A 26692-nucleotide genomic window follows, 5' to 3' on the forward strand; every position below is an offset into this window, starting at 1 on the left:
AATAAAAGATATCACATCTACGCAAAGAACCTATCTTAATTTGACATATGGCACTTCATAATGACAGACGAGATCCACAGAAGAACAAGCTCTATGCAAGTGCAAAGCAACATGGGAAAACAGAACGCAGTTACTCAAAACTGTACACCGTGGCAGCCAAAATAGTATACAGAATATTAAGCGTAGATACTCAAAACCATGGTTAGCAAGGGAAACCTGTACACATCCACACATACGTTATATGTATATGTATGTACCTAGCAGGAGTTTCAGGACACAAGTCTCTTTATATACAGCCACGCCTTGACGTCATAGTTAAAATGCAACTAAGTGAAAGGATGTTAAGCAAATCCAATTACATCACAATAGTTACCTACTAGCAGGTGGCGGCCAAACAACGCTATAACTGAATGATGCACGAGTTTAAATGAGTGCGCTCTCCAGCAGATCAGCGATGTAATAATGAAACAATGTAACTGGGATGACGTTAAGGGAGAAGTACTATAATACACACACACATATATATATATATATATATATATATACATATACATATACACACACACACACAAATATACATGTGTGTGTAGGTATAGATGTGTGGGTGTCTATGTGTACATCACACACACGTGTACGCACACACAACCCGAAGCAGAGGCAGGTGAGGTGCGAGTCTCTCCCGCTTCTGCTCTGCTCTGCTCCAGCCTCACTCCCGGCCGCGGCCCCGGCCCCGGCAGTCCGCGCGCGGTCGCGGCCAGGCCGTGGCGGGGCGGGGCGGGGCAGGCAGGGGGCGACCCCGCCGGGCGCTCACCGCGCTGCAGGTCGAGCTTGGTCTCGCGCACGTAGTCGTCCGGGTTCCGGCTCAGCACCTTCACCCGCATCCTCGCCCGAGAGCACGCAGCCCCGGCCCGCCACTCTTCCGGAGCGCAGGACCCACGTGACCGGAAGCCGGCGCAGACCCGCGGCGGGCGGAAGAAGCCGCTTGGGACGTTCCTCTTCCGCTTCCGGGGCGCGGGCTGCGGGCAGCGGCGCTATGAGCGCGGTGGCAGAGGCGGAGGGGCCGCGGGGCTCTACGTGCGCGGTGTCCGCCCCGCCCGCGCAGTCCCCGCTGCGGCACGTGCGCTACGAGAGCCTGGTGGCGGGGCTCAGCGGCGGCGTCGTCTCCACGCTCGTGCTGCACCCGCTTGACCTGGTCAAGATCCGCTTCGCCGGTGAGCCCCGGCCGCGCCTCCTAACCCACCCTCTTCTCTCTGCGGGGCCGGGGCCGGGCCGTGTCGTGTCCCCTTCCCCTGCAAAGCCACTCGGGGCTGGCCCGTCCCCCCACCACGCCAGCTGGCCCGGCCCACGGGCAGCCCGGGCACGGCCCGCCACGCACACGGGTGCAGCGTCACGGCCGTCGGTCGGTAGCTCGGGGGCTGCGCTGTGGTCCAGTCGCTCGTGTGCACGTGTTGTAGTCCTGCCCCGTCGCCGTGGGTAGAGACAGCATCCTCACGGTTCAGGCCCTGCTGAACCTCCTCTTCCTTTTCCCTCTCGAGTCAGACCCGAGAAACTCCTGGTGTGGGATCACAAATGCTGTAGGCAGCAGTGTTAGCTCTTGTATCGTAGCAGCGAAAGCGAGTGCCACAGCTCAGGGTGCACCAGGATTTCTGTTCTCACTGAACCTTATTGGGCTGAAACTTTAAGGCTGCTTATACACATGTTGGGGGGGACACTTCAATTTGAGCAGCTCCAAGAACTGCTCTAATTAAAGCGCCCGGAGCATCTTGTGTATCAGCGTCCTCATGCTCCAAAACGGCGGCGGGGTGCTTTATGTAAAGCTCGTTCCACGCTATTTGGAGCATGGGGACGCTAATATATGAGACTGCTGGAGTGTGGTAATTGCCACTTTCCGGCAGACTTAATTAATCAAGCCAGCTCTGATGTGCTGGAATTGCAGCGTGGTGGCACAGCCTCCCTGCTCTGTAGGCGCCCTACGTGCCTGCCTCAGAAAACTTGGGTAAAGTAGTTCACATGAGCAATTGGTGCCTCCTGAGTCTGGGAGGGGGCACAATTTGTGGGCAGACCCATGGGCAGGCCCAGGGGGCGGGCCAAAAGTCCCTCGGGGGCCCCCCATTCGTCGTTGGTCCAGATTGGGCGGGGGGGGGGGGGCAGCACTCTGGTTGGCCGAGCAAGCGCTCTCTGACACTCCGGGCTCCTGGGCACTGTCGGGGGGGGGGGGGGACCCCCCCCCACACCAGTTACCTGTGGTAGTTCTCAAATAGGAGAAAAGTAGATGCATCTGTGGGGTGGGAAGGGGGCAGGATTTACTTTTTCCTGTTGAAGTAATTTGATGCATCTCTTTTCTTAAATCACGTGACCCAGTCAGTGGCAGTGGGAGGGGGGAAGACCACCTGAATGCACTTACAAACACTGACTTTGAACGTACTGGGTCATGATACTTTGAGAATTATACCTCCGACACATGGTGCATATAACTGGGGGTTTCCTGCAAAGAACAAAAAAAAAACGTTCTTTTGAAATAACATTTTTGTGGTCCCCCTGCAAAAAGATTAAAGGTTATAGGCTAGAGATTGCACAGAGCTGTGGGGCACTAAGAAAAGGAGGCAGTTTTAAGCCAATGCTGCTACTTGCCTGCAGTACACAGCAGTAGAGTTCATCTTGGATTGGTAGGAAAGGACTGCTTACCTGGAACAGGTCAGCCAGACTTCTCCTTCAACCCAGGGTAAGGCACTCTCCTAATGAGCTCTTAGACCATAACTCTCGTGTGCCTTCAGAATACAGCTAGTCAGGCTTGCTTATTCTCTGCGACTTTCCTCAACTCTGCATGTTATCTTCAAGATAAACAGGGAGGTGTATTTGCATCATAGTTTTATGCCACTTGGCTTCACTCTTTCTAGAACATTGTTTTTCCAGTGTAATCTCTCTTTTATTCAGTGAGTGACGGATTGGAATTTAGACCAAAGTACAATGGGATTCTGCACTGTTTGACCACGGTCTGGAAGCATGAAGGACTACGTGGCCTGTACCAGGGGGTTACTCCAAACATGTGGGGGGCAGGTGCTTCCTGGGGCCTGTACTTTTTCTTGTAAGTAGAACCATAAAACCTTTGATGTTTTATGCAAAGTGATTGTGGACTGTAGGTCGCACTTTCATTTTGAGGGAGGTAAAAAGATAAAAAATACATTTTATGAAAGATTCATGCAGCTTTACAAACTATATAATCTATAGGCAGAACTTTCAGAGGCACCTAAATCACTTCTGAACATTTTACCCTCAGTCATCACTTGCTGTTTCATATCTTATATGTAATATAAATTGCTGGGTAGAGCAGCGTGACACACTTGTAAAGCAAATGCCTGCACAAGTTGCTGCAGAAATGTTAACTAGCTGCACTGGTAGTTTGTATGGTTTCATCCACTAAGAATCTTGCCAGAAGCTGCGCTATATAAATAAACCTTGTGGGGGAAAAGAACTTAGCCTTAGCCTGATTTGGGGGAATTAATTTGGCTCCTGAAATGATTTAGTCTGCTAAAGTTGGAAGCATTTAGTACTTGGACAAATCTGTTTTTGCAAGTTAGCTTACTTTTTTGAGGTAATTGTTGTTTTTTCTTTTGGTCCTCAGGGTCTTTTCAATGTCATATCACTTGCATTTTATATTTACTAATATGTAAATTACTTAACTCAAGGGCAGCAGGAAATCAAAGAAACCAGTTACTTGTTTATATGAAGTTGTCCTACTGGTTTTCTAGTCCTCATTCTTTTCTGACTTTCACTTCTCATCTTACTGCATATTGCTCACCTCTCAATGGCTTACTTAACCCAGAGGACCAGTTCAGCAGATAAAGCTGATGACAGTATAGACTGCCTTTTCATAAAACCTTGCTGGGAGACATCTGTCTTGTTAGCATTTCATCCAAACTAATTCTTCAATTTTAAATGTGATGAGGCAGTCCTATTTTTTATCAACAGTAATATTTTATTACCCAGCTGTCTACCACAACTCTGTGCTTTAAGTAGCCTGAAACTAATTCAGTAATTTGTATTGCATCTGAGATTGTTCACCTCTGCCTCTGCTCTGTAAGGGCATTGCTTAATGTTGAATCTAAGTGATCTGGATTTTTCTCATCTCTACTTAAATTTGTTTCATTTCTTCCAGCTATAATGCCATCAAAGCCTACAAGAAGGAGGAGAAGCTAGAAAGTCTTAGTGCAACCGAACACCTAGTGTCAGCTGCAGAGGCTGGTGAGGAAAATGCAGATAAGATTGACATTTACCTCTAGCCTGTCCATACGCTGTTTTTTGTCTTTGTCTGTCAGTGCTGTTTTTTGTCCAGGTGGCAAGTATAAGCGTTTCGGTCCAGCTGCACTGGGTTAATGCATGTAAATAAATTAATGATGTTGGGTTGGCTGGCCGAACTCCTTGTGTGTGTTCACCAGTAGCAACAGTTAAAACTTTTTACAGCCCCATGCAAGAATGAGCTAATTTATATACATTAAAATTGCAGATTCCAGACCAAGCAGCTGTGCATAAAAAGCAGAACTGTTGTCAGTTTTTGCTATAATGTTAAAGTTTACCTTGAACACTTTCCCCTTAAAAAAGACAACCCAAGGCCTAATTCAGCACGCACTGAAATCCAGCATTGGAATGGAATGTCTTCAATAGGCACTGGACTAGACATGTAGCCTATCTAATATTGAAGAGGAATGTATGGTGCAGCACTACTTGGAGTGGTCTTCCAAAGCTCCTTAGACTGACCTCTCAAGTAGAGAAACTTGTACCATGCGTTAGGAATGAAAAATTGATAACCACAGACAAGAAATCAGATTTCTGTATTTTGTTGATAGCCATGTATTAAACTAGGATGTAAACCTCAAATTACATGAGTAGTTTGACTGTGTTGAAATATAGTGTTTTCCACTAATGTATAAACCCATATCAGGTCAGTCATTGCAAGAAATCTGTGGTTCATAGCTGAACAGCTGTTATACAGGACTAAGCAATTTTGAAAATGCATGCACTTGGAAGACCAAACTCAGAAAATCTGGAAGCACATGAAATGACTAGTTTGTTTAGCTTCCACTATGGATTGTGCAAAGATGGAGCAAAGGAGGGGTATCTTCTCTAGCACCTCTGCAAGAGATGGACAGGGACCCCTGGCTTCTGCAGCATATGCCATCTGCATGGACTCCTCAAATTCTACCAGCTGTTGCTTCTACTTTAGCAAAATTGTGTCTCAGTTTAGGATAAGCCTGCCATAACGCTATTTACTTACTAGTTGTGGCGCTCAACCTTGAGGGCTGAGGAAAAGGGAGGTAGTAGCATGTGTTTAAACTTAAACTCTGTTTGTTGTAAGTAACACGAGTAATCCTCTAGAACGATTAGCTTTTGTTGTCATAGAAGCCTGTGCTGTATTGAACTAAACAAGCAGGTAGAAACTTTCAGAGCTGGCATAATGGTCTAATTTCCATCTGTTCTCAGGAGTCATGACCCTTTGCATTACAAACCCAATATGGGTAACGAAGACACGGCTTGTGTTACAGTATGAGGCTGGTGTTGATCCGTCAAAGCGTCAGTACAAAGGAATGTTTGATGCTCTTGCAAAGATATACAAGAAGGAGGGCATACGTGGTTTATACAAGGTAATAATATTTGCGATTTAATGGATAGTAATTCTGTAATTTATCATGGATGTCATGGTGCTGTGGGTTTGGTGACTTCCTAAACATATTATCATCTGGGAAGTTGTTACATGTCCCGGTTTAGCTACCCTCTCTTCTGTCTAATCTTTTCCCCACACGGCAAGATTTCAGCAAAAAAAACTTAATGAAAAGTAAAGCCAGCAGACTGCTGAAGTGTAGTGAAATCAGTGAAGAGAAGACTGCAAGTATATGTATGGACACTTGCATTGTGGGCTGGCACTCAGTTGAGAGGAATGTGACTGAAATGGAAAGGAGGACCAAGAACTGCATTTTAACAACTTAACATTTGTTTTCTAAAAGATAGGGCAGAACACATTGGGCTGCAGGCTTGCTGCTCTTGCTGACTGAATTAGATGGAAAGTAGTTGCCCTCTGTCTCTGTCTGTCTGATTTTTCTCTTTTAAATTATCAGTTTAGACACAGTTCAGCTAAAACAATTATTAATTTTCCCCCTTCCTTCTCCATGACAATGGATAGTGCTGCAGTCACACACCACTCTGCAATCTGTCATCTTGGGTCTTGTCAGCATGCGACCCATGTGCTTTATAGGATTTTAAATATGGCTACACAGAAATGCTTGTTTGCACCCCCTCACCCCCAGGAGAATTTAGGGAAGCAGTAGCTAGTTTAGACTTCCATAGTGCATGTCATTCCCCAAAGCTCTGACATTAGGGTAATTACCAGTTCTAGAGGGGCCTGAAGAACTCTGGGCTTTTTTGATTCAGTTTCTCTAATGCTGCTAATGTGAAGAAACAGGGTCTCTTGCATGGGGAATAACGATTAAGTTACTGAGCATTCACCTCTTCTATTTGCCGAGGGAAATCTAATCCCATTATTTTGAAAGCAGATGCTTATGAATGCCAGGCTCTGGCAGATTTAGGAGTAAGTGAAATATCTTGTTCCTAACCCAGAATTGATGGAGATTCTTTTTGTTTTCCTGTCTTCATGTTCTGTCCTGTGAACACAGGTTCTTATTTCTTGCTCTTGTTGGACCTACTTAAACTCTTCCCAGCGAATGACCATTAAGACTTTTCATGTGGTTTAATAAGCGTTGCTTTGGCACCAAGCAGTTCTCTCACTCACTGATCTTCAGTTGGGGAAGCTAAGCAAAGTATTTTCTTGGCCGAAGCAAATGACTTGCCTGCAATACTGTACAGGAAGTGGCCTTTGTAGATTCCTGGTACCCCAGATTCCTGGTACCCCATGTAACAATCTACTCCAAGCAACTTTATCTTCAGATTATGGTTGCTTCAACTCATTCTAGTCCAGGCTAGGACTCTCCAGGTGTCTGGCTATAATAAACAGGCTACACCGTAGGCTATAGTTAGCCTTTCCCCCTGACTGTTCACCTCCATATTTGGAGGAGTTGGTATAAATTGGTCAAGGAGACCACAGGGCCACCGGTGTTAATTTAAATAATGCTAGAATGCTAGGAAAATTCCCAAAGATTGGGAGAGTGCTAATGTGCCAGTATCTAGGTCAGGGGTGGGCAAAATATGGCCTGCGGGCCACATGTGGCCTGCAAGGCCATTCTATCCGGCCCATGGGGCCCCTAAAAAATTTAGAAAATTAATATTTCTCTGCCCTTGGTTCCTGTCAAAAATGACAGGAAATAAGGGCAGTAGGACCCAGGGGAAGCCCTGGCAGGCTCTCGCAACAGCAGGGCATACCCAGCCCTGCCCCACCAGCCGGAAGCCCCAGTGGGGGCTTCTGGCCTGGGAGCCCTGCGCCGGAACCACAGATAAGGGGGAAGGGGAGGGAAGGAGCCTGGGGAAAAACGGAGCGGGGGAAGCAGCCCCTCCCCTGCCCCGTGGATGCAGCGCAGGGCACTGGCCACTCACAGCCTGCCTGGGGCTGTTTGTGCCTGCTCCAGACAGCCCCGCAGGGGCGGCAAGCAGCTGCAGCAGGGTGTGCCGGCCACTCCCCCCCCCCCCAGCTTTTCCCCGGGCTCCTTCCCTATTCCTTCCCAGCATGGAGGAAAGCAGCCCTTCCCCGCCCCGTGGCCAGTGCTCCCTGCTGCAGCCACCCACAGCCCACATGGGGCTGTCTGGAGCAGGCACAGGCAGCCCCAGGCAGGCTGTGAGCAACTGCAGCGTGGGGTGGTAGCCATGGGGCAGGCAAGGGGCTGCTTCCCCTGGCCACCATGCTCAGCACCACCTTGTAACCCAGCCCCACTACCAGCCTGGGCCTCGCATGGCTCCAGGCTCACCCATGGGGGCTGCATGTGGCGACAGCAGCTATGGTCCCCCTGCTTGCCGCCCTGGGCAGTGTTTGCCACCTCTGCCTCTGTGCTGCCCAGCGTGTGAGCTTCGGGCAGGCAGCAGCAAACACTGCCCAGCGCGGCACGCGGGTGGGCCACAGCTGCTGCTGCCACCATGCGCAGCCCTGATGGATGAGCCTGGAGCCAGCACGGGGCCCAGGCTGGCAGTGGGGCCGGGTTACAAGGTGGTGTTGAACATGGGGAAAAGCGGCCCCTAGCTCACCTGTGGCCAGGGCCCCATGCTGCAGCTGCTTGCAGCCCGCGTGGGGCTTCCTGTGACTGCTCAGGACAGCCCTGCATGGGCTGTGAGCACCTGCAGCAGGGAGTGCTGACCATGGGGCAGGCGAGGGGCTGCTTTTCCCTGTGCTCAGCACCAGCTTCTTCCCTGCCAGCGAGCAGGGAGTGGTTGGGGGTGTGTGCTGCCCCCTGCCTATACCACCAGGCTAGGGGGCACGGAGTGAGTGGGTGGGGAGCCAGTGGAGGCATGGGGCCCACACCAGTGTCCCAGGGCCAGTGCTGGTGGGGCCAAGAGCAGGGTGGCAGGAGCACAGGGTTCCAGTCGGCAGGGGCTCTATGGAGCCGGGCCAGCTCCCCCCTCTCCCTGCTGATGCAGTCCAGCCTGGCTCCACAGACCCCTGCAAGCCTGTGCCCTGCTCTGGGCCCCACGGCTGCTGGCCTTGGGACATTAGTCCCAAGATGGTGACCAGGGGGTGGGGCACCTGTCAAGGGGCAGGGCTACCCATGTGGCCCTTGACAGCCTGCCAAAACTGGGTAAGCGGTCCTCCACCCGAAATAATTGCCTGCCCCTGATCTAGGTAAATCAGATTATTTGCATATTGGTAGACTGGTTTGCTTGCTATTGATCCCAGCAAAATGTAAGAGCTGATAGAGGATTCAGCTGGTAAAGCAGGAAAAAGGAAAAACTGATTCAATATCTGAAACCAGCCACCAAATTTAAAGTGGAAATAACACACAAATCTTAAGCAGAGTGAATAACAATTTGAACAAGGGAAGTGGTGGATTCTCACTCACCTCTGCCTCATGCTCAAAGATCTTACTAAGTCTATGTTTTTTGATTCCCATCTCTTTGGAGTCGTGGCTTTCCTGTAAACGGCCCCTTATTCTGTAGGAATTCCTTCTTTGTAAGTGTATAACTTCACGCTTGGCTGTGTTATGTGGCATGGCTTGACTGGCAAGCCAGTTCCATTCAAATAAAACATATTTAGAGTGCTGTGACATTGTCTAGTGTTAGTTGTTTTTAGTCTGTTTTTAGTTTTCATCCATTAAGTACTAAGTTAAGTATCTTACAGAAGTCTGTTATATCTCTTCGGTTACCTTTTATCAACCAAACTTGTAATTTCAAAGAGTGAATTTTGGCTTGTTTGCCAAGAATTTCCAGAAAATCATGTTGGTTTTTATCATCATCTTTATTCTTTACTGTATTGGTGGGATTCTGTGTTAGCTTTCTGTACTATTTTGCTTGGGACTAGAAAATGCAGATAAGATTGACATGAAGATAAGATTGGCATCAGGCAAACAGGATGCTGGGGCAATATTTTTCCCTAGCAGATGTGTAACACACTGCTTTATTACCAGCAGATTAGAGTTGTCCTCCAAGTCCATCCTACTTCTCTCCAAATAGCAATCAAGAAACACTTGTCCTCTGCTTTTGTTTTCTACAAAAATGAATAAGTTTACCATCTTCATGTAGTAATGGACCTGTGCTCTTGCTAGATTTTATTTATTTTTTTCTTCCTAGTATACCTATTGTCATTGACTCTGCCAGCTTGAACTTTTCACTGAACGGATGTCCTTAGATGTTTATATACTTTCCCCCATGCTGCTGGTTTACTTTGGTTGTTACCTGCTGTTCCCTTCTTCAGTATTTGGCACTTTTATTTATTTATTTATTTATTTATTTATTTATTAACTTCTAATTACTACTTTCACTTCACCACTGAACTGTTATGGGCTGAATGTCAAATTTGCCCCCGATTTTTGTTTCTGCCATGCAGGAACGGCCCACCTGAGCCATTTCCTTGTGGCTGCATCAGGTCTGGCAGAGCCAACACTGCGCTCTGGATTAGGCCCGTGGACCACATCCAGCATACAAATGCACCTTACACTGCTCACCCTCTTCTCTGGTTTGAGTTGCTGGTCTGTAATAAACCCCGACCTGTACCATCCCAGGCTTTGTCCATTTAGCACATGGATCCATAGGCATTCAAGAGCCTGCACTCCAGATTTAAACTGTATATCATGGTGTTTTACTGTGAAGTGTTACTGTAGACCTATCCTTTCATCCAGATTCTGAAAGAACCACTTGATTAGAATGTGAATTGTCCTGCCAGGTTTCTGCAATGCCAATCACTGCTCAGTTTTCTCACAATGAGGAGACTTCATCCCATTTCCTCCTGGTTTATCCAACCTCCCACCATTGGCAGAAAAGCAGTTGAAGCTTCTCTTCCATTTCATCACTTCATCTTGCCCTAACATGCCAAGCTTGTATTGTATTTGCCTTCTTACAGCTCTCATCTCCACACTCTCACTTGATCATCAGTTTAAAGCACTCCCAACTGCTGCATGCAGTTTCCAAACAAAAATGTCCCCTCTATCTCCCAGTTGCAATCTCTCCCTGTAATTCCACAGAACCAAAACGGTCACCCTCCCATCCTGCCATGTAGCTAATCATTCTTCTCCACTGTGTTCTTTCTGCCTCCTCTCAAGAATGGAAGCAGTCTCCAAGAATATCACTTGAACTTGCCTCTTTCAGCTTTTTTCCAAGGTTCTTAAAATCATCTCTAGCTTCTGTAGCTTGCTTTCTCCCACACTATCCTTTGCAAATGAGAAAAGCCTCATCCAAATCCATAGAGTCACTATACCCTTCTCTTCAAAAGTTCCCTATGCTGGAGTGTGCTTTGTTGTTCCTGTCTTCTCTCCCCGGTCTGGCTCAGGCCATCTCTTAGGAGCCTCAGCATTTCTTTACAACAGAACAATTCAGATAGCATTTCTTCACAAATCAAAGCTTGTTTAAGGGTTGACATGGTCTAGGACCTATCAGGAGCCATCCTATTTTGTGTACTACTCTCCACTCCATACCAGCTGGCTTCCCAGCTAAGCTGCTGGCTGGCTTTTGTGCTCCTGATCAGTCTCTGCTGGGAGCTGGCTGACTAATCGGGTAAAGTGGAGCCACTGTCCTTAAAAGGGCCAGCCAATTTGTGACCTACTCACAGGAGCACAACAGAAGAGTGACTAGGCAGCCAACAATAATGATTGCTGCTACTGGGTAGCTGAGATTTGTATACATCCCATTAGCTTGTTACCCTGACTCCCATCACCTGTACCCTGAATCATAGAAGAACATGGTTTGAAAGACCATAATTGCTTGTCTTGGTTGGCTGTATGTGCATGTTCTAGTGTCTGGACAACAGACCTAAACATGACTGTTAGTTTGGGCGGAGGGCCGCTTACTGAGTTTTGGCAAGCCATTCAGGGCTGCGTGATAGGCAGCCAGGGGCAGATAAATATTAATTTTCTAAATTTTTTAGGGGCCCCGCAGGCTGTATAGAATGGCCTGGTGGGCTGCATTTTGCCCACCCCTGCTGTAGACTATAACTCTTACTATGTTGTAAATGTATTTTTTTGGTACATATTTTATGGTAGGGGCTATATGTTAACATTAGCTGATCTAACAGGGTGCCTGTCTTGCTGGGGCTGCAGTTTAACTTGTGATTTTTATTTGTCTATATGTTTTAGGGATTTGTGCCTGGTCTGTTTGGAACTTCACACGGTGCACTTCAATTCATGGCATATGAGGATTTGAAAACAAGATACAATAAATATAAAAACAGACCATCAGATACAAAATTGGTAAGACAGCTGAAAAGAAAACGTCTCTTATGGTCTGGGAGCATTTAGATTGTTGTTTCTGCAGTTGTCATTTTAGTAGGTTTTGACAATTTGTGGCAGATTATAAAGCACAAAAATGGAAAATACTGATATTTTTTCACTTTTGACTTACTCGGTAAAAGTAATTATTTCCTTGCTAGCCAGTTAGCATTGTTCTCGCATGTTGGGGAAATCCACTTCAATTTTGCTGAGTATTTTATGACCGAAAATTTGGAGATTTTTTTAAAAATTTGTTTTCCCTTTGGAACACCTGTAATTTCACAGTTACAAACAGAAAAAGGTAAAATCTATGCAGATATTTTTTTATGTACACTTTTGTTCACGAATTAAATTTGTGTTGGTACCTGAAGTGGTATGTATTAATGTGTAATAAGTAAATTTTGTTACAGCGCATATATGTATCTTCGGGAGGAAAAAACAGGGTATTGTTTAGCTCAGACTTTCAAAAGCAGTTTGATATTTCCCAGCATCTTATTTTGTTGTCTGTAACTTGATTTAACCTAAATTTAGTAATTTTTATTTTAGAACACTGCAGAATACATTACAATGGCAGCACTATCCAAAATATTTGCTGTGTCAGCAACATATCCATATCAAGTAGTACGAGCTCGTCTTCAGGATCAGCACAATACGTACTCTGGAGTGGTTGATGTTATATGCAGGACATGGAGGTAAGCTTGTAGAAATAAAAGCACGGTTCCGCTGTAAATGAAACCACCCTGTGTAGTCAAAGCTGGCTTCTAGTGATGAGGGGTTTCCTGCTACTGCATTTTTCTTAGTCCTGCAAAACCAACCTAGCTAGAACTATATTAGATTATAGCTGTACAAAGCCACTCAAGTCTGGAGTTTTATGGGTTTCATTTGAGGGTTACATGTGAAGACAAAAGATGGGGATAAGTGAACACATAATTTAGCCTGACAAACCTGTTATTGACTTGTATTGCATAAAAAGGTGAGAAACTAAGCCCCATATACTCTAATGTAAAATCTGTCTCAGAATTAGTCACAAAAGTGCCTCTTGCATTAAATGGGCTCTCTGAATTTCTACAGCATTAACATAGGTGGTGTATCTGCAGGTGGGAATAGCTGGAGGTCCTTAGTTATTGGCCAGTGAGACCAGAAGAGTCTGGAGGTGATAATCTTTTATAGTGGGGGAAAGAAAGCATCAACTACAGCTCACTAAACAGAACTATTGCCCCTCAGTCTCCTCTCAGCTGTTAATGCCTCAGTTCAGCAAAGCCCTTAAGCATTATCAGTTTAGGATAGGAGTTAGCATGTATTAAATTTTCTAGAATAAGGATGTTGTCTGGATTCAGAGCTGCATACATTCTTTGTATCATGCTGCAAAAGCAGGTACAAACTCAGTGGGCTATTTTGTATCTAAAAATACAGGAAGAGAAGAGTGCAATAAATGACATCTGCACAGAAAGTTTTACAGGTCAATGAAAAGAGTAAGGTTTTTCCAAAATTTCATTCTTTCACCTTAAAGAATATAAAGATCCATAAATCTGGAAATATAGCTTTAATCTAAAGTGGCTCTAAAATGCATAAAGCAAAGACATCCTGAGGTTCTGTATTTGTTTTACTCTTCTTTTTTATGGTAAAAGTAAATATACTTTTTTTGTCTTTGAAGGAAAGAAGGAGTTCGAGGATTTTATAAAGGAATTGTTCCCAATGTGATCAGAGTGACTCCTGCCTGTTGTATTACCTTTGCAATGTATGAACATGTATCTAGTTTTTTGCTTGGTTTAAAAAAGGAAAATAATTAAACGTAGGCATTTGCATCAAGAAAAAATTATCTTTTGTCTTAAAGTGTTTTTTCATCTAGGGCAAATATTGTACACAAATCTGTCTTGCTTGTGGATTGATCTAGTGATTTGATGAGAGAATTTGGAGACAGCAGCTCTAGCTTCCTTGTCTTGTGTGGCAGTGTCTGTCCCCAGATCACTCCATTTACCTCTTCTCTGTGAATCAACCTCTGAGTGGAACTGAAATAACATGGTGGCTGGATAAAAACAGTCTTGCAACAGCTCTGATTATCTCAGTCCTTTGAACTGATCCCTCAAAAAAGGAAAGGGAGCTAACTTCTACTTCTCTCTAATGAAGTTGCTGGTGTCCACAGTGTAGTGTCAAAATTTTGATGGCTTTCAAATCTGCTAGTGCAGGTCCTCTGTCTGCTGTCTCCTTGTGAAATCGTATATACACTTCTCAGTGAAATTCAGGATCTCCTAAATCCTGACAAATTGCACAGATAAGTTTCATTGCTTAGAATGTCCCAAGCCAGTGTCCTCCACTGCAGCAAGGGTTGCATGAGATGAGGCAGCTGGGTACAGTATAAAAAGGCAGAGATTCGGTTTTCTCCAGTACAGCGTAGTGGGAGGGGCATGCTATCTACTCGGCATGTTTCATAATCTGCTGAAGTCCCAGTTTTAGGATAACACCCACAGTATCTTGCAAAATGGGGCATTTCTACTGCATCAGACCAAAGTCATTTTAATCTGTCACTGGCCATCTACCCCACTTTTTCTTCCTATCTTTGTTAATGCATTACATTTGAACTCTGGGATGAGCTAATAAATGGATGTTTAGATGGACTTAATTTTAAAAAACAAAACTTGGTGCTTATTTTTGTAAATTGCATTTTTCCAATATGGAGTATGGCTTTTTCAGTGCAGATCATCTTTCTTTTGAGCATTATGGTCTGACAGCTCAGTAGAGTATACATGTCCTTATGTGGTCTCAAAACTAGCTTGAACAGGGGAAGGCTTTTTTTATTTAAGAATAAAACAACAGATGCTTTCTCTTTTATAATTTAAGGGAATGATTGTTCTCACCCAGGAGCCAGCAACCTTCTGTAAGCTGTGGGCCAGAACAACTAGCCTCCAGTCTGGCACAGGCTAGGTGGCTTTTGGGACTGCCTCTGGGGACAGGGCTTTCCCTGTACCCATGCCAGGGAGCAGGAGGCCAGGGGAAGTGGCAATGCAGATGCAGCTCCCAGCTGCCAAGCCCCCTTTGTAGGCAAAGCCCCCAGCTGCAAACAGGCTGCTGAAACCATTTGGCCCATATCTGAGTACAGCTGAGAAGGCAAGGAGAAGCAGCACAGGTGGAGCTCCTCGCCTGGAACTGGGCAGGGGCACAAGCTGCACAGACCAGGTGTCATGTATCCCTTTTCTAATCTGTTGCAGCCCTTTGCCCAATAAGTGGATGAAAGTACATTTCATAGAAATTCATCTGTAAAAATAGCAAGGGAACACACTCTTCAAGGGAAATGTTTTTCAGTGGTCTGTTTTTCTTAATTATGCATCTGGAAAACTAGTAATAATCAGGCTTCTAACAGTGCCATAAGACATTCAGTGGTTTTGTGTAAAATATCAGTTAACTGAGGGAGACAGGAACTAATAAATCTCTGAGCAACACTTTTATGCAGAATGTAGGTTAGAGGATCTCTGCAAGCCAGACAGCTGACATGCAGTCTCTGTTCCTGAAGAAACTTGGCAAGTTTGCTATGCAATAGTGGGATAATCTATGAGGGAACCCATGACTGATCTGAGTAAGATTTAGTTTACACATACAGAACTAGTTTTAGCTTACAAGTCTGGAATTTAGGAAACAAAAATTAATTTAAAATACTTAAGCCATCCAAAGAGCTCCTTTGCAGTAGAAGGGGAATATTTTCTTCAGTAATGTTTAATTCTTTTATACACACACTCACACTTAACTGAACTTCTTCATTTTGAAAATGATGAGAGATGGGGTCTACTGGCTTCATCATGTTTATTTCTATATTTACCTTTCATGTGTACTTGAAAGGTTACCAGGTGAATTACTATATTAACTAATTACTCTTTAATAGGTGTTAACTTGTGCCTTAAGAAAGTGTGTTTGTGGTTTTTTTAAAAAGCTATGTGCTAGCATGTACAACTGACTGAATAGGGCATTGAGCTATTAATCATTCAGCGCAAGGCTTAGAACTACTCTGAAATCTACCAATCACAACATTGAAAATGGACCAAGGACAAACTTCTTGGGAGAAAAATGCCAGCTTCATAACTTGCTAGTGCTCAGCAGCATCACATCCATTGCTTCCAAGAATTAAAACTTGGCTGCCCTTGGTTTAAGTGGGTTAGTCCTACAGGAATAAAACTGAAACTAGGAGCTGGGAATTGAAGAGATGCAGGGGCAGTCTGAAAAGCAAATATTGCATAACTTGACAGACTGACATGGGCATTTAAAAAAGATCTGAGAGATGCAGCTGTTACATTTTTGCATGTTATACATGCTTTTGTAATTTCCTTTGATTTCTTATGTCTTTAGTATAGAACTGGCTTTCATGTTCCAAGCAATTTTCCTTCCTAAATATTTTGTAATAATTAAAACAAAGAAACTATTTATTTGGTACTATCATTGGACATATTGCACTGTTGGAGTGACTGTTTAGCATGTTTTACATGGCTGTGAGTTGTTGAATGGTCGGTATGATAATTTATTATCTAGTCTTGAGAGACTGATTGATTGCAAAGTTTTTTAAATGAGATTTAGTTTTTAACAATTATTTGCACACTTTCCTGAAGGCCATAAAGCTCAAAGCATTTGAGCCTATCCTTAAATAGTTATTGTCGTCTTTCCTTGCAATGCAAGTATTTATGTAATAATTTTGTGCCTCTTATCCAAGTTAGTTGATAAACTGAAATAACACTAAAATTACTTACTAGTTTATAGCAGTAAAATTATTTACTATTACTGTCTGCACATTTATTATTCTCAAATACTATACTGAAAACAGGGGGTGCCAACAACCTCTTAACTTACTGAATGGAGCAGGAAAAGAGTTTGAAGGTCTGCTGAACTTATTCTGTTAAAATTGTCCCTGAGCAAGTTCTCACCGAAGTCAATGGACATTGGCTTGGAAGTGTAGTAAGGTTGTAGATAATATAGGATAAGTAGTGCACTTGAAATCTGAAATGAAGGCTAAAGTTTAGTGTTTTGTCCAGATCTTCCTATAAAATTCTGAATATCAAAAATTGTATATACTGATGCACTTGTTGTCATAGCCATTGAAAAACTCTTTGCATTATACTGACAATAAAATATCCTGTTTGTTTTGTAAAAGTGTGTTTATTTAAGATATAAAAAGCTGTAATTTCAGCTATTACAAAAAAGTGATACATATCCATAACTAAATTTGACCAATGAATAAAAAAACTTTAATAAGCTTCTTTCCGATATTTGTGCGCTAAAACGCTATCATAAGAACTTGTGTTAAACTTAAGCAAACCTGTGCCTTCTGTTCAATAGTTATCGAAATTATAGAAATAATCACTTTCAAAGTAAATTGTATGCAATATATGTCAAAAGTCTGATAAAGTCTTGGAGATGATGGGTTAAAATAGGTGTTGGAAGAAAATCTATTTTGGCATCTCTTCAATTATGATACGAGAGACTGAATTCCATCCTGTAGAAGCATCTCCTCTTGGATAATCTGAACAAGTACCAACCCAGATAGCAACATCCACCAACCCAGCATTGATTCCTTCACATAATCCTTCCACTGTTTAAAGAGAAAACATTATTTCAACCAGTGTAATATTGCCTAATATTCCCTTAACTTTTTTAAATCAAAGACCAGCAGTTTACCATAGCTATCTGAAGTTAGGGGTGCTATATTGCCAGTGTTAAAATTTTATTCACTTCTATGTTTAACTGGGTAATTCTCTAAAAAGGTAAAAGCCCATCACAGTATATCTTGGCCTCAACAGAAAATAGATGTAGCAAAATAGTCTTTTAATCTTTTAATGATACTGCTATAGGAAGTAGGCTTTTGAATCGTGCATGACCATTCCACTTTTGTCAGTCTCCACTATATTGGCAGCGGCAATCAGAGATGACTAAATAGTGGTAATGAACCCCTTCCAAAACAGTCCATGATGGTTATACAGAAAGGGTCTCACTATTTTTGTTACTGAAGAAATACAGTGCTTGCAGATGTTAAACACAAAAAAACTGCACTTGAATTTAACTTGGCGGGCTCCCACACCAAGCCCCATGCATGTCCAAAAGAGGCGCAGTGCCTTAGTTGGACCTGAGTTGCCCAGTGTCTACACAGATCAGAAGCTGGAGGAGGACATTTTGGTGTTTTTATCTAGCAGCCAACCGACTCGGCTTTAGATAAAAAATGTCAAAAACCCTGCTAATGCATCCAATCTATACAGATGCTATAGAGCCCGGTCAAAGTAACATTGTTGCTTCTGGTAAAGCACATATTTTGCTGCTTTTTTTTAATTTTGTTTAAACATATGCAAGCAGCTGTACTGTTTAAAGGAAAGCAATGTCTTTCTCCACAAAGAGCTGAGCTGCTGGCTTCATACAGTATGCCCCGTTACAGTAATTTAAAACAGTTGCGGGTATGTCAAAGGTCAGTCGATTTGATTAGAGGTCATTCTCTTATGTTTATAACTTCTAGGATATGAAGTCTGACTAAAGCAAGTACCACAGTAAAAATGGAACTCAACTGTAAACCCAAACCCACAACAAAATTAATGCAAGTGCTGTATTTAATAGTCCAGGAACCTCTGCTTCCCCTTCAGGGGCCTTCAGGTTTCTAATGTGCACCTTTCTATAGGATTCCCACTGTGCTCAGAGACTCTTTTTTCAATCTATCCCTACTCACATAGCCTTGACATACATACCTGAAGAAGTACGATGTATATTAATAGTAGAATTCAATTCGGGGCTTCCTTGATCTAAATAAATTATAGCTTCAATAGGAAGTGGCCCAGAGCATTCAGCGCCATTAAACGTAAAATACCAGCGCTGGCAGCAGGCACTTTTACATTTGAGTCGAAGTGAGCCACTGAAGAGAACTCGCAGTGCGCTGTTAGAACGCATCTTTGTGAACGTGCATTCCTAATAGGAGAAGAGAGAGGGAAATTGTTGGCTACTGCACTGCATTAATTTCTAAACCTATTTCTACTAACTAGTTTGGGAATACACTAACCACCCTCTCCCCCATTCACTAAAAAAAAGGAAAAAGGGGGGAGGGGGAGGCATGCCACAACAAAATTCTCATCTGTATTTCAATCACCAAAGAGGGTAAGGAACGTGCTAGAACATTAGGTATTTAAATATCTTTCTATGTTTTCTGGACCTCAAGCACTTTCCCTTCCTTGCAAATATTAATGATGTTATCAGCTCCCTCAAGACAGTCCACAGGCCACACCAACTAGCAGCCAGGAAAAGTTGGTAGAAAGATGCTGTTCTATATTACTGTGGTTCTAAGCAAGGTAAGTATATCCAAACTTGACTTCTAACTCCCAATATAACATTGTTGAGTTCTCCTTAGTAGGCACCTTGGATTTAGCAATCACAAAATCAGTAAAAACCATAAAGTTCTATTAATTCTGATGCACATTACAAAGTTGGATAAGAAATTTTTCTCTTTCCTAAAATATGCTGCTTTTCCCATATAGTGCTAAAGAGCTTCAACCCATAGGCCATTCTGAAGTAAATACTACTTGTTACTTTAGGGGTGGTTCTTGTAACAGCAGCCATTTCACCTAGTTGTTCTGAGGCTAGGATTTTTGTTTGCTTGTAGGGCACTCTTGCTACAAACTGTTTTGTGTTTTCTTATTTTAAAATTTCATCATTAAAGGCTTGCACCCATTTCCAGCCTGAGAAATTGGCAAAATAGGCTATGTCTAGTTGACTCTTTCTGCAGTAATGCCCAACAACTGTGTTGCCTCAAAGACTACACTAACAAAGTCATTTTGTGCGTCCAAGCTTTATTTCCTGTTTCACAATTTCAACCTCAAACCTCTCCCACGGGTCAGTTCTGTAGCACAGGCTGAAAACCTCAGCCTGTTAACATACTGCTTTGCCATAGCTCAGCTTCCAGCCTCCTGCTTCAGAAAGGGGTGCTGACCCTATCTTCTGCTGCATATACCATGAGACCGCCTCAACCAAGGTCTGCTGCACGTACCATCAGACCACCTGTCTTTCACCTAAAACTATCACAGAAATGAGTAATACAGGTGCCTAGTTGTCTATACAGAAATGAATAATACAGGTGCTTAAACTAAATCTGTAAATGGGACCACTCACAAGAACAAAAGGAAGTTCTCACCGGAAATATGCATTTTAAATGCATCTCTATAGACATGCATCTTCACCATGTGCTGTGGTGCTCCTGAATGTAAGAACATAAGGTTCCTTATGGGACTAACTTACTGCTATTTTCCCAAGGTCTATGCCATAGTTCAATGCGCTCCATGAACACTGTTTGAAGTTGGGCGTCCAAGACTCCTCAATGCTTTCTCGCATACAGTCTCCTTTTTCTCCTTTGAGCCCGTCTCGACCAGGGATTCCAGGTGTCCCCGGGATTCCATTGATTCCAGGGCTCCCATCCCGTCCAGGAACACCGCCAGGTCCTTGTAAACACATCCCGTTATACTGAAAAAACACAACATTTGTTTCATAACTTGCTTACTAATTCTGATGCTTAAGAAAGCAAGACTGCTTGCTTTGCTCAAGTGAACAATTGTTTATAAAGAAACTGCAGTGTCACATACCTCTCAAACACATAAGTGAATATATTAGCACTGGCAGTTGCATTTGCTGTAAATGAAGTACCAGAGACAGGTCCAAAGCAATGGTTATTTTGTTAATAGAAAAAAAACATATAGAATCTTTTTGTGCAGTTAGTGTAAGTTCTCAGAACCTAAGAGTAAGGAGACAAGAAAAATATAAAAGACTACTTTTCAGTCAGCTTAAAATTAGTTAATTTTCACTTTTCCCTCCAGTGTTTGTAATACTTATGTAGAAACATTTTTCCTTATAAATTAGCAAACTTTTCTTGTGGAGCTACAGTCAACACACTCTTTTTTAGGGGGCAGAAACACACAGTTGCCTAGAGCAAGGCAGACCACAGCGCTCAAACATAGGTATTGGAGGTTAAGTACTAAATGGCAGGTTTAAAAAAATTGAGTGATGTGGATTTGACAACCATAATCTGCAATGAACCTGCATTCAGGACACTGTCTCACACCTGCAGGAGTTATGTGCACAAAACTGTACAGTAATGCCCCAGAGCCTTTAGGAATGCAATGTCAGTATGGGTCCAATGTTGGCCCCAAATTATTTGATAGCAAATTTTGCTTTCACATATTAACAATTTCTTTTAAACAAAAATACCATATTTTCTCTCATATGCTCCCTGGAATAAAGTGTTAACCTCATTTTTGAAGGGCAGAATGAAAAAAAAATCTTTTGTAGAAAGTAACTTGACACCCATTTTGCTGGGATCATTTGATCCCAGCAGTCTTTCCTGCCCACAAGCAGGGGGGCTGGACCCAATGATCTGTAAGGTCCCTTCCAGCCCCTAACATCTATGAAACTGAGACCACTGACAAATGTTTATTTAAAGGTGCGATTGGGTCTGATCCGTGATCCCAACCATCACACCTCCTGCTATGCTATACATGCATGGCAGAAGGTGCGACTGTGGGATTGGGAATCAGACCCCAATCATACCTTTTGCCAGGGCAGAGGGAACCTGAGATCATAATCCCAGGCACCCCCTGCACTGGCAAGTAGCAAGGTGGGTGCCCAGTGCTCCCAGCACTGAAAGCACACCAGTCTTGAAAGGCTCTGGTACGCTCCCAGGGCTGGGTGTGACAATCAGCTGACTGGCATTCCTAGTTCCAGAAGCCTACCAACCACATGTTCAATTAAGGTATGATGGTAACCAACAACAAAATTACATGCATTATGCATATTATGGGTAGGGATCTACTTAAAATACACAGAGGGCACAAAAGGTAAGTAAAAACCATCAACTTTTTTTTAATGTTTAATTTAAACATTTCATTTTTAATAAGTTTTTTTTTTCTGGTGATTCCATGCAAAATGGAATCCACCCAAAGGGGAGGGGAGTTCATGACGAGTGATTGCTCCTGGATGCACAAGCAAAGCCCATCTCGGAGGAAAGGCAGCAAAAGGGCACAGCAGCCCTCTTGGCTCTCCAGAGAACTAGCGGACCTCCTGCGTCTTAAAAGAAAGACCTACAAAGGATGGAGGACTGGATTCACCACCAAGGAGGAATACTCTGTTCTGGTCCGGACCTGCAGAGAGCAAACCAGGAAAGCCAAGGCTGCGACAGAACTCCAGCTAGCTACAAATATCAAGGACAATAAAAAGTCCTTTCTTAGATATGTGGGGATCCGGAGGAAAAGCAAGGGCAACATTGGACCCCTGCTAAACCAGATGGGACAACTGATGCCCAGGAAAAAGCAAACTTGCTAAATGGGTACTTTGTGTCAGTTTTTCACCAGTCCCACGGGACGCCCCTGCCCACTGCGGGACAGAGAGGCCCAGGTGAGGGACATTCCTTACCATCCATCAAAGCTGACCTCGTGAAGGAACACCTTGACAGGCTGGATACCTTCAAGTCAGCCGGCCCTGACTGTTTACACCCAAGGGTACTCAAAGAGCTGGCAAGCATCATAGCTCAGCCCCTGGCACGGATCTTTGAGAACTCCTGGTGCTCTGGTGAAGTGCCCGACGACTGGAAGAAGGCCAATGTGGTGCCTATCTTCAAAAAAAGGGAGGAAAGTGGATCTGGCAAACTACAGACCCATCAGCCTGACCCTATCCTGGGGAAGGTCTTGGAAAAGATTATCAAAGAGGCCATCCTATACAAGCTAGCTGACGGCAATATCCTGAGGGATACCCAGCACGGGTTTGTAGCGGGTAGGTCTTGCTTGACCAATCTCATTTCCTTTTACGACCAGGTGACCTATCAACTGGACAAGGGGGAAGAGATTGATGTCATATATCTTGACTTAAAAAAGCCTTCGATCTGGTATCCCATGATCAACTCTTGGCAAAACTGGCTAACTGCGGCCTCAACCTCACCACGATCCACTGGCTGGGGAATTGGCTCCGCGGTAGGACCCAGAGGGTGGTGGGTTGACGGAAGTCAGTTGTGGTGCCCAGTGACCAGTGGGGTCCCTCGTGGCTCTGTCCTCGGGCCTTTACTTTTTAACATCTTCATCAATGATGTAGACATTGGTGTCAGAAGCAGGCTCGCTAAGTTCGCCGATGACACCAAACTCTGGGGTAAAGCATCCACACCTGAGGACAGGAGGGTGATCCAGGCAGATCTTGACAGGCTCATGAAGTGGGTGAATGAGAACCTGATGGTGTTTAACACTGAAAAATGCAAGGTTCTCCACCTTGGGAGGAAACACCTGCAGCATGCTTATAGGCTCGGCAGTGCTACAGATGAAAGGGACTTGGGGGTCGTGATAGACCACAAGATGAACATGAGCCTTCAGTGTGATGCTGTGGCTAGTAAAGTGAGCAAAACGCTGGCTTGCATCTATGGATGCTTCTCAGGCAAATCCCGGGACGTCATTCTCCCGTTGTACTTGGCCTTGGTGAGGCTGCAGCTGGAGTATTGCATCCAGTTTTGGGCTCCACAATTCAAAAAGGATGTGGAGAAGCTTGAGAGGGTGCAGAGGAGAGCCACGCACATAATCAGAGGTCAGGAAAACAGACCTTATGAAGAGAGGCTGAGAGCCATGGGACTCTTCAGCCTGAAAAAGTGCAGGCTCTGGGGTGATCTGGCCTCCTATAAGTTTATTAGGGGTGTTCACGAGGATCTGGGGGAACGTCTGTTCACCAGAGCGCCTGAAGGGATGACAAGATCAAATGGTCACAAACTCCTCTGCGACTGTTTCAGGCTGGACATAAGGAAGAACTTCTTTACTGTCCGAGCCCCCAAGGTCTGGAATAGACTGCTGCCGGAGGTGGTTCAAGCACCTACTTTGAATGCCTTCAAGACACATTTGGATGCTTATCTTGCTGGGATCCTATGATCCCTGCTGACTTCCTGCCCCTGGGGCAGGGGGCTGGACTCAATGATCCTCCAGGTCCCTTCCAGCCCGAATGTCTATGAAATCTATGAAAATTGTGGGGAACAGCAGTTTTTGCAGTTATCATAGTTGCAGTTTCCACAAGAACTGCAAAATTGCAAATTGAGTAGATCCCTAATGATGAATAATCATTTTGTATCTTATTTTCCCTATCATGCCATTAATTGCTTGAATGTGTGGCCAGGCTACCACTTAAGGCGTGATTAACGAGTTCATCATGTCTTAAGTGTAACATCTACCAGGGGCCTGAGTAGCAGCTGCTTACGGAACTGAGCTTGGCGATTGTTCTGCTCCCAATGATTCTTCTTCAAATGTTAATATTGCTTTTCACCTGGTAAGTCAGAAACTGCTCTCTACTATATTTCTCGCATATAAATGCACACTGCAATTTTCAGCAGCTTGTTTTGGGGGGGGAAGATGCATGTTGTATATGAGACAATATGGCATTTAACAGCATAAACAGAATGTTTGGGAGAGAGGAAAGAACAATTTGGCTAGGACTACCTCCTCTTGTGTCCCGCTCCATCTCTGGACCCTGAACTGTGCAGTGCAGACTCATGCAATTCCAACTCACCCCAAGCATGCGAGTTCTGGTGAGTCAGTCCAGGGAGGAGTGGAGTTGGACAGACCTAGCAGAGCAGGGACAGAAGCAGCTGCAGTAGGAAACTTCGAAGACAGATGAGGTCAGGATACTCAACTACAGTTTTAATTTTCAGCATTCTTTTGCCATCTGCTGACTGGCTGCTTGTTCCAGTCCTCACCCCTCCACCATGTCTCTTCATATCAGCCAACTCCTACTGCCCTCCATACTCAGCTCTTCTGTTTTCCTCTCTTCCTCACTTACCTCCCTCATCTTCCTTGTTTGGTTAATCCCCAACTAACACAACTGCATCCAAAAAAAACCCTTGCCAAAATCAAAAAAGGATGGTCAGACTCTGACAACACCCACAAAACATCACATGGGTCAGCCTACTTGTTACTATAGTCCTGCTGTCTATGTGGTTTCTAAGTTTTTCAAGGCAAGGGCTGTCTCTTGCTTTGTGTGAACAGAACCAAGACGAAGGGAGGGGGGGAAGGAGTGGGAAGAGTCTACTGTAAATAAGAGCAGAAGAATTGCCATTTACTGTGTCAGATCATGGTCCATGTCCCCCAGTATCCTGTGTCACACAGTGGCAGAGAGTGGATATTGAAAGGGAGAGTGAACTGAGTATGACCAGGGTTTTTCTCCACTGTTCCTCTCCCACTTGCAATCTCCAGCCTTTATAGTCTAGGAAGTTCTGAGTCAGAGGTTGTATCTCTAACTCTCAGGCTCAATACTTAGTACCAGAGCCGGATTAACGCATAGGCAAACTGGCACATGCCTAGGGCCCTAAGTGAAGAAGGGGCCCAGTTGTGCTTATTTTACATATTATAATTATTGAGTGAAAAAGTAACATAAACATTTCATCTTCACCTGGGAGCCCATGAGTTTGTTTGCCTAGGGCCCACTCAAGGATTAATCCAGCCCTACCTAGTACCGATGCCCCTTTCCTCCAGGAATTTGTCCAATCCCTTTCTGAACTTGGCTAAACTGTTAGCTAAACTGCTGACAACATCTAGGGGCAAAGAATTCCACGCTTCAATCACACACGGTGTGAAAAAACTTCCTTTTGTTAGTTTTAAAACTTACTACCTACTAGCTTCATTTTGTGTCCCCTACTTCTTCTATCAGGAGAGAGTAAATAATAAGTCCCTATCAAATCCCTCTCAACTTCCCCTTTGCCATAAATACCTATAAAGTCCTCCTGAGGCAGCAGAGAGACTCACAAAAAAGATATTTTGCCACTGGCCCGCTATACTCAAAGAGCATAGACTCAGTGAATGCCCTAATAGCAAATAGTAATGGGAAGTGACAACGACACCTTTGTTCAGGTCCTTGTAAAGATGCAGTGAAGGTCAGAGCCGCTTTCAACCCGGGCGAGAGCTACCTGATGCTGTTTGCTACCTTTACAGCCCGGTTGTGCTCAGCCAGCTCTTTCCTTTCCTATGTAGTCCCGTTGCACTGTTGTCTGGTCCCGCTTTGTCCTGCAACGGATGCCCCCGAGGCAGGCTGAGGCCGGCGGAGCACCAGGCTCGGACCGTCCCGCTAAGGCCAGCCTGTCCACAGCGCGTTTGCACTCGCACTTGCGCAGCGGACTGGCTTCCATCCCAGCCGGGACAGCACAACACACCGGCAGCCTCTGCCTGAAGAAGGGTGATTAATTGTGCCCGAAACCTTGCAAAGAACAAGTTCTCGAAGTATTGGAAAAGAGCTCCCATTTACCCAGAGAGCCTTGTCTGCCTGCAGCCCACCTGGACGTCCGACTGGCGGCCCAGCAGGGGGCAGGCCCGGCTGACTGAGCCGGCTCCTCCGGCCCGCCGGCAGGACGGCCCCGGCGCCGCGCAAGGGCCGGGCGGCGGGCTCCAGTCTCCCCGCTCCCCGGGCCGGAGCCGGAGCCGGAGCCGGAGCCGGCCCCGCACGAGGCCCGCGGGGTGCCCCGGAGCCGGGACGCCCGTGGCGGGGGCGGGGGCCGGGGCCGGGGCCGGCACGGAGCCCCAGGCGAGCAGCGCCCGGCGCGGGAGGGCAGGGCAGGGCAGGGCAGGGCAGGGGAGGCGAAGGCCGGGCCGGGCCGCCCTCGCCGACACTCACCACGTCCAGCACCTCGCGCTGCCGCGGCGCCTTCTGCTTGGCCTTGGCGCTGTCCGAGCCGCCGGGCGCCGCCAGCAGCAGCAGCAGCAGCGCGGCCGGGAACAGGCGGGAGGCGGCGGCGGCCGGAGGACACCGCATGGTGCGGGGCGAGGAGCTGCCGCCGGGCCGAGGCGAGGCGAGGCGAGGCGGAGCGGACACACGAGCCTTTCAGCCCTCGCCGCGCCCCA

At 45.1% G+C, this 26692-nt stretch overlaps 3 protein-coding genes across 4 annotated transcripts in view; 1 reads left to right on the forward strand and 2 right to left on the reverse strand.

The window, feature by feature from the left end:
* The window catches only part of DCAF13 (DDB1 and CUL4 associated factor 13), a 47494-nt gene extending 46553 nt beyond the window's left edge, over positions 1-941 (reverse strand). Inside the window, exon 1 of the mRNA XM_006277329.4 lies at positions 812-941. Coding sequence (XP_006277391.1) covers positions 812-881 — 70 coding nt within the window. The 5' untranslated portion in view covers positions 882-941. The remainder of the gene's footprint in view (positions 1-811) is intronic.
* A 7-nt stretch (positions 942-948) lies between these two features.
* Positions 949-16976, forward strand: SLC25A32 (solute carrier family 25 member 32). 2 transcript variants are annotated; one of them, XM_006277335.4, is made up of 7 exons: positions 949-1211; positions 2935-3085; positions 4157-4242; positions 5479-5639; positions 11715-11828; positions 12393-12538; positions 13501-16976. In XM_006277335.4, the coding sequence occupies exons 1-7, from the start codon at positions 1034-1036 to the stop codon at positions 13634-13636; spliced, it is 972 nt and encodes a 323-aa protein (XP_006277397.1). In that variant the 5' UTR covers positions 949-1033; the 3' UTR covers positions 13637-16976. The 2 variants fall into 2 exon arrangements, with proteins under 2 accessions (XP_006277397.1, XP_059579809.1); XM_059723826.1 differs by having other exon boundaries at positions 13506-13665.
* CTHRC1 (collagen triple helix repeat containing 1) lies at positions 16963-26692 on the reverse strand. The gene is made up of 4 exons (XM_006277334.3): positions 26466-26692; positions 20091-20312; positions 18554-18770; positions 16963-17415 (listed from the first exon to the last, which is right to left on the reverse strand). The coding sequence occupies exons 1-4, from the start codon at positions 26601-26603 to the stop codon at positions 17273-17275; spliced, it is 720 nt and encodes a 239-aa protein (XP_006277396.1). The 5' UTR covers positions 26604-26692; the 3' UTR covers positions 16963-17272.

The sequence above is a fragment of the Alligator mississippiensis genome, chromosome 3 (genome assembly GCF_030867095.1).
Source record: "Alligator mississippiensis isolate rAllMis1 chromosome 3, rAllMis1, whole genome shotgun sequence".
Classification (NCBI taxonomy): Eukaryota; Metazoa; Chordata; order Crocodylia; family Alligatoridae; genus Alligator; species Alligator mississippiensis.